The 7,328-nt window shown below is 39.2% G+C and overlaps 1 protein-coding gene and 1 pseudogene across 2 annotated transcripts; both read right to left on the bottom strand.

Annotated features, from left to right (window-relative positions):
- LOC130495731 (nuclear pore complex protein NUP98A-like) overlaps positions 1-2,862 on the bottom strand; it is a 7,073-nt pseudogene extending 4,211 nt beyond the window's left edge.
- A 1,141-nt stretch (positions 2,863-4,003) lies between these two features.
- Positions 4,004-6,956, bottom strand: LOC130496789 (uncharacterized). 2 transcript variants are annotated; one of them, XM_056989631.1, is made up of 9 exons: positions 6,465-6,956; positions 6,018-6,098; positions 5,576-5,932; positions 5,333-5,468; positions 5,080-5,242; positions 4,853-4,981; positions 4,569-4,763; positions 4,357-4,479; positions 4,004-4,236 (listed from the first exon to the last, which is right to left on the bottom strand). In XM_056989631.1, exons 1-9 carry the CDS (start codon positions 6,667-6,669, stop codon positions 4,135-4,137), a joined length of 1,491 nt encoding a protein of 496 aa, XP_056845611.1. In that variant the 5' UTR covers positions 6,670-6,956; the 3' UTR covers positions 4,004-4,134. The 2 variants fall into 2 exon arrangements, with proteins under 2 accessions (XP_056845611.1, XP_056845364.1); XM_056989384.1 differs by having other exon boundaries at positions 4,006-4,236; positions 5,555-5,932; positions 6,465-6,953.
- Positions 6,957-7,328: the final 372 nt, after the last annotated feature.

Genomic DNA, 7,328 nt, shown 5'->3' with positions numbered 1-7,328 from the left:
ATATACCAAGAGTTAGCATCTAGAAATAAAGTGATAACGTCAGTGACTTGGTCGACAGAGGTACCTGCTTGTGTTTGACCGAAGTTGTTGAAACCAAAGCCATTTGACGCTTGACCTGGCTGAGATTGGAAAGGTGTCATACCAGCAGCCTACAGAAAAAGTTCAAGATTAGAAGGCCTAAATAAGATCAAAAGCGAAGCGCAGTAGCTGGTGCCAAAGAAGAGAAGCAAAAGCACTACTAGCTGTGGAGAGAACAGGCATCACCAAAAAAAAAAGAACCAAGTGTTTTGGCTTAATAACGAAGACGAAAAACGAATCACCATTGTTTGTCCAAAGGGAGAGCTGCTAGACGTAGTTAATGTTGAAGAACTTGAAAAACAAGTTGCCAAATCCAGTTGAAGGTTTATTGAAGATGTTAGTTTGACCAAATGCAGGAGCACTACTCTGTCCGAACTGTCCAAAGGCAGAACCCAGTCTGTCCAAAGGCAGAACCAGTCTGTCCAAGGTAGAACCAGTTTGTCCAAATGTAGAACCAGTCTGCCCAAATGCAGAACCAGTCTGACAAGGGAGGGGTTTGAGCTGAACAGATTAGATATGACTGAGTGTTCCCAAATGCTGGATTTCCCCTGAAACAGGAGTTGAACCAAATATTGATGGAGAAGAACCAAATCCAGGAGTGCTCGACGAACCAAAATAACGGTGATGAGGTCGGTGTTCCAAAAGCGGAGGATGATCCAAGACGGATGTGGTAGTTGATGAAGTTGACCCAAAAAGATTGGATGAAGATGTTACACCAAAAGGCCGAGGAGCCAAAATTTGAGGTAGCCGTTCCAAAACCTGAACTAGCAATTGATGGGTTTGAGGGGCAAAAGGATTAGTAGACGTTGAGCCCGAAAAAGGGTTTGTTGGATTGCTGGTGTCTGACCAAACGCCGGGGATGGAGAAAAAGATTTGGCTGAGCATTTGATACACCAAATCCAGTATTTCCAGCAGACTGGCCAGCAGGAAGCGTCCACCTGAAAATTAAAGATGAAGAGAATCCATCTTTGTTAAGAAAAAGTACAGAATATAGCGTTAAGGAGATGTATGTAAAAGAAGATTTGTTTGATAAAGAGTACCTTTATCTCCTCGCTGGTAGTCTTCCCACCTTAGCTCCTCATGACTTTTATCTTTGTATGCCTGCATGGCAGAAATAGATTCTAACTTTCCAGCAGGCGTACCACTGGCTGTCTCATGCCTCAACTGTTGTGCATAAGGCACGGCTCGACTGCCCCCTTGTTGTTGACCACCGAAAGGTGATTGACCAAAACCAGAACTCCCAAATGTTGGGGTTGAAGCCTGCGCACCTACAAACAAATCATTCAAACATATTTCTTCATCCTTTACTCAATGTCTAACACAACAATTAGTTTTACATGCTAAAGGGAGAACCTTGGGCTCCAAACGGAGATGGTGTAGAGCCAAATGCACTGCTGCCAAACGCTGATGTGGACTGGCCAAAAGCTGGAGAGGAGCCAAAACTAAAGGATGAGGTGTTTGATGAACCAAAAGTAGGAGTAGTAGATGCTCCAAAGGCAGGAGAACTGGATGCCCCAAAGGCAGGAGTACTTGATGAACCAAATGCAGGAGCGCCTGATGCACCAAAAGCAGGAGTGGCTGATGCACCAAAAGCAGGGGTGCTAGAAGCTCCAAAGCCAGTGTTGCCAAACGTGGTACCAGTGCTACCAAAGGCTGGAGTCGGTGAAGCTCCAAATGCAGGTGTGTTTGTGCGCCAAAAGCAGGCTGGTTTGAGCCAAACGCAGGCGTGTTTGTGGCACCAAAGGCAGGCGTGCTTGATGCACCAAACGAGGGTGTGCTTGTAGCCCCAAAGGAAGGCGTGCTTGATGCACCGAAGGCAGGCGTGCTCATGGCACCAAAAGGTGTGGACGAACCAAAAGTACTGTTTCCAAATGCAGTTGCGATTGCTGCGTTGTGCTTCCAAAAGGATTTGACTGAGGCGTAGAGAATCCCAGAGGTTTCTGCCCAAAAGCAGAAGACCCTGATAAAAAAAGAGCTTAGTCCCCAAACACAAATGGGAAACTGAAAACATGACTAACGAACACCTGAACTAAAGAAAGGAAACAACACAAAAATTGGGGCAAATATCTAGAAAAACCAGCAGAAAGAGAACCCAAAAAAGTGAACAGAAATTAAATCTGGTAGTGTCAAACATTCTACAAACCACAGAACTGGATACTGTGCACTGAAACAAACAGCGCACATTAATTACTGAAAATATCAAAAGGCAACCTCCGCAGGCATCTATATTTTCACGATGTTAAAGACAGAAAATCTATTCATATCCATGAGAAGATTGACAAACCATGAAACGAAAAGACATATAAGGTACTTACCACCAAAAGGTGAAGACGCCAGGATGCTCCAAAAGCCGGAGTGGAATTCCCAAAGCTGGTGATGAAGAAGCTCCAAAAGTTGGGGTGGAGCCAAACGGAGAGGAGGCTTGAGGAGCACCAAAACACCGGTTGAAGTGCCACCAAATATTGAACCCCCTGTCTGTGCACCAAAAGGTGCAGACGTGCCACCGAACGGTGTTGCTGGAGCGAAGGGATTACTACTACTAGAATTACTGGTCTGACCAAACATAGATTGGGATTGGGACCCAAACGGGCTGGTACCAGATGACTGTCCAAAAGCTACAAGAACAAATATCCAGAAAGGTCAGAAGGCTACAGAAACTATACAAGAAATAACAAAACAGAAGGCTATAGAAACCAAACGAGAAAGTATAAAAGATCAAATCACTTACGATTAGATGAGCCAAACATCTTCCTCTATTGTTTCAGAACGCAGGGCCCAGCCAAAGAAAGTATAGTATCTTCTCGCTGGTAAAGAAAACGAACTATTAGGAAAGAAAACAACGGAACTAATAAAAGCACATAAGCTGGTTTTATAATTCAAACACAATAAACATACATAAATTTGCTAGAAATTCATCAACATTATCATGATATGAAGCCAATAACAACTTTAATTTGGTTCGTGTGTGAGGAGAATGAAATGAAAGATGACAGATGACGAATCTCTTTAACACTTATGAACTATGCAGATTACTAACAAATGAATTCAGCAATAACGAACCTCTAAATAAGGCAAGAATAATACAAAATGTAATCGAGACTAATCGCGGATAGAAAAAAAAATTCACTATAGAAGGAGCAATACAGCAATACAATTAAACCTTGGAGCTAATCGAAATGCAATTTCACGAAAAATAACGATGAATCCCATGTTAAAAACTGGTCAGGCGTTCTTCAATCAAATGAAATTTGCATAATCAATAATAATCTCAAACGATTCTCAAAGAGAGGAAGCATCCAAACGTCTAAATTGTTCTAATTAGGGTTCAGGAGTGGAATCGCCGAGAAGGAAGAGAAACGAATAGGTTCGGAGTCGAATCAAACTTGGAGTATATATAGATTACGGAGAAATTGAACCTGAAAAAAAAAGCTCGATCTGGAAAAAGCCGGCGGAGTAAGGAGGAATCTCGCCGGAAATATGAAAGCGCAGACAGTTGCAACTTGACAGAGCGATGAAGATTGGCCTTTTGTGTTCTTCTATGACGAGGACTTGTCTACGTGCGAAAATGCGCCATTCTTATTTTTTATTTCCTTTTCTGTGTGATTTGTTGATTCTAATTTTTTTTTTTAAATCCAACTACATGTTATGGTCAATTTTGGGCCTGTTTAAAGCCCATATATAAATAAGTGACATAAAAGCGATGATGTCGGCCTTAATCACAAATCTAAACTAGTTTCTTTTACCAAATTAGTATTTTGACAAACGTTCCATAGATTTTTTTTTTTTAAATTACACCCATAGATTTAATTATCAGTTGACCAAAGAATCAGCGAGCTATGTCTTCCATTGCTATCCATCCTCAAAAGGTATGAAATAAAGACTTGACTAGAAGATAACATTAAAAGTTGGATGATTAAGATTCTAATTTTTTTTTATATATTCACTTGAAAATCATCACCCTTTTGTTGTGTTTTTGTTTGGGGGTTCTAAAGGGATGCTCTATGTTCTTTTACAAAGGAAAACAAGAGGATAAAGAAAGAATGTTGTTATTAGTCGTCATAGGAGTTCTTGAGTTAATTGATGATAGTTCATGAAATCAATCCCATTTAGCCTCACGCAACACAGTATCTGCTCCGGTAACTCCTCTGGTTTGTTCCCCTGTGTTCATAAACACAACAACTCCTCAACATAAGCGATACTACTACCACTATGATTTTCTTTTTAAAAAAAAAATAATAATAATAATACATAGCAAATATGTATGTAGCAAAACCTTACCTGGATTGTGAGGCCAACATCAAGAACACAGATCTTGAGTCTGTCTATGAATGCTTCAAACCCTTTCCGGGATATATAACTGAATCTATGCATATCTATATCCACCTCAAAGTAATTCTCACCCTACAAAGTAACAACAACAAGTCCATTAGTTTGTTTACTGAGCATGTTCCTAATATCAAGAACACAGTTAAAAGAGTATGGTCTCTCACCGAGTAAAATTCATGCTGTGGACGGGAAAGAACAGGCTTCTCGTTGTAAGCCTGCATCAGCTTTTTCTCTGGACCACTCAAATGGAGATCATCTACGTTTGCAACACGTCCCAATATCTTAAGCCGTTCTCTGAAAGAAGCCGTTGTATCCATGGGGAAGCCTTTAACTTTCTCAACCTCATCATCTATTAATCTCTACGTCAATTAAAAATAAAAACATGGATTCAGTACAAAGAGAGTGATAAAGATGAAAATAACTACGCCGAGTCGATCTATTAATTTACCTGAATGCTTTCTTGGAAATGAAGCGGAAGTTCATTTGCATAATTATCTGAAAGTTTGAAGTATAAAACTATATTCATTCCTTCTCCATCGGTTTCACCTTGAAATATTGTAGTCGGATACAACGGCATCTGTTTAAAATGTAGAACAAGACAAAACAATCAGGGGAGATTCCAAAACAAGGTAATAATAATAATAAACAACAATCAAGCAGAGAACTAGTTCATACCTGAACATTAACGATAAGGATAGATGGGAGTTTTGTGGATGTTGTAGTAACGGGAAGCTTGACATACTGTGCAACATGGTTTATTTTACGTTCTGACAAGAAAACATCTACACCAAAAGGATTATAAGCAGCATGGCTAGGCGCAAACTCTTTCTTCTTTTCTCTATACCAAAAAAAAAAAAAAACATAGCTTCTTGTTAACATGGTTTACAGTTGTAAGAGTAAAATCAGTATGGTCTCTCCAATGGTTTACCTTAAATAAGTTTTGCCACGAACACGGAAGCTGTTTGGCTCTATAGTTGACCAACAATCGAGCATTTTCTTGTCTACTGGACAGAAAGGAACCTGAGAACCAGCTATTGGTCTCTTCAGCTGCAGTTTAGAAAGAACTGAAACAAGTTTCGGAGACAACGAGTAAGTTATTGATTTGTCATCAACTTGCCAGATCCAATGAATCAAAGTTATGTACACTTACACAAGGCGCCTGAAGCATGACCTTCTCTCCATTTGTAAGATAGAAGTCTGAGAGAGGCTTTTTTCCTGGAACTCGGAGGGCTAGAGCTAAGAGCTCTTCTTTTGTCAACGCAAGGAACAACAGATATTGGATTCAGACAAGGCAAACAGTTACTCGGCAAGATCCTGCAGTTCTCCAAGAGTCCTCCTCCTCCTTCATCTGCAGATGAATCTATGGCATCATCATCAGGCTGCTGCTGCTTTGTGTCGTCGTTCAAAACACCTTCTGACTGCGACATGGCTTCGTTTGAATTCGAACCAGAGTCTCCAGTTGCTGATGATGTGGTTGTAGTAGTACTCGAAACTGATACACGCTCACCTCCGTTTAAAGACAAATTATCTGAAAAAATTAAAAGACATAAAACAGAAAAGCCATGAAATGATGAGGATCGATTAAACAAAAAGTGGAAATGTAAATTTGTAACCTTCGTTGACGCTGTGGAAGTCATCGTCACAATCTGTTTCAAATGCAGCATTGGACTCAAACCATGCTTCTTCACCACTTGCTGTTGACCAAAAAAACCATAGGATCAAGTTAACACGTTACTTCTCTCTGACGTCAAAAGCAAATTATAAAACATCACATGAGATTAACTGAGCAATTTCGTCAAATAGAAAGCTTCAATAGTTTGATCAATAAAACAAATATTTTTAATTACAAAATAACGAACTTTATTAGTTACAAAACAACAGTTAGCAGAGCTTTATAGAAACTGTATAATCAGAATCTAATCCCAAAGATTCAGATACTGCAATAAATGAAGCATTAGAGAAAGAAAAAAAAAAGACAGAAACCTTGGAGACTCGCAATAAACGAATCTACCGACCAAACCAAAACCAAGAAAAAAAGAGAAGAATTTGAATTGAGAGACCTCTGAAACTGGGAGTGGGCAAGTTGTTGTTGCGAGGATGATGATGATGATGATGATCGAGATTGTCAAAAGATCCGTCAGAGAGACGAGAAGAGGAGGCTGCTGCTGCCGCTCTCTTCCTTCGTCTTTTACGACTCTTCCTTGGCTTGCTTGACCTAAGCTTCGATCCCACACAGCTCTTTGGCGTCGACACGCAACCTCCCATCTCTCTCTCTCTATCTCTAGATTAGAATTAGCTACAATATTTCCATGGAGGATCACCGAGTTTTCTCAAGAGAGAGAAAAAAAAAAAGAAAAGCCCAGAAATTTATGTAAAGAGCTACGTCTCTCTCTCTCTCTGGCTTTGATCAATGTCTTGTAATAGAATCTGTCATCATCGAATCCACTATAAATGATAAAAACCCACGAATCTAGAGGTATGAGAAAATATTTGAGAAAGAGATTTAATTATTTGGTGAAGAAAAAAAAAAATTCTTTACGAAGAACAAAAAAAATTGAGAAATTAGAACACAGTTAAAAAAGAAAATATATAATATTATTCTTTTTTGGTTTTTGGAGATTTTGGAAAGTCAATAAAATGGAGAAAAGGTGTCAAAGTATGGAGTAGTTTAAAAGATCATTAATTTTGTCTATTTCCCTATTTAATTTCAGCCATTGAAAGGATCTTAAACCGGTTCTGACTTGATCCGTAGAACTAATCGAGAATTTCAACATAATTCTTCTTACACTAATCATCATCATTAACCATTTTCATACTATGAAATTTGATCATTTATTTTATTGGCTATTATTTTTATTAGTAGCGTTATTCGAGTTCGATTTATTTGTTTAAGTAACTGGGGTTAAAAAATACAATAAAACTGC

The sequence above is a fragment of the Raphanus sativus genome, chromosome 1 (assembly GCF_000801105.2).
Source record: "Raphanus sativus cultivar WK10039 chromosome 1, ASM80110v3, whole genome shotgun sequence".
Taxonomy (NCBI): domain Eukaryota; kingdom Viridiplantae; phylum Streptophyta; class Magnoliopsida; order Brassicales; family Brassicaceae; genus Raphanus; species Raphanus sativus.
Note: the sequence above shows the minus strand (reverse complement) of the source record. Positions and strands in the feature narration are given on the sequence as shown.

What these genes read in the sequence shown, in the direction of transcription:
- LOC130496789 (XM_056989384.1), bottom strand. Translation starts at nt 6,669, where the DNA reads ATGGGAGGTTGCGTGTCGACGCCAAAGAGCTGTGTGGGATCGAAGCTT. An exon ending in GCCCACTCCCAGTTTCAGAG is followed by an intron (nt 6,099 to 6,464) that starts GTCTCTCAATTC and finishes TTTGGTCAACAG; the next exon opens with CAAGTGGTGAAGAAGCATGG. An exon ending in ATTTCCAAGAAAGCATTCAG is followed by an intron (nt 4,764 to 4,852) that starts GTAAATTAATAG and finishes TAATTGACGTAG; the next exon opens with AGATTAATAGATGATGAGGT.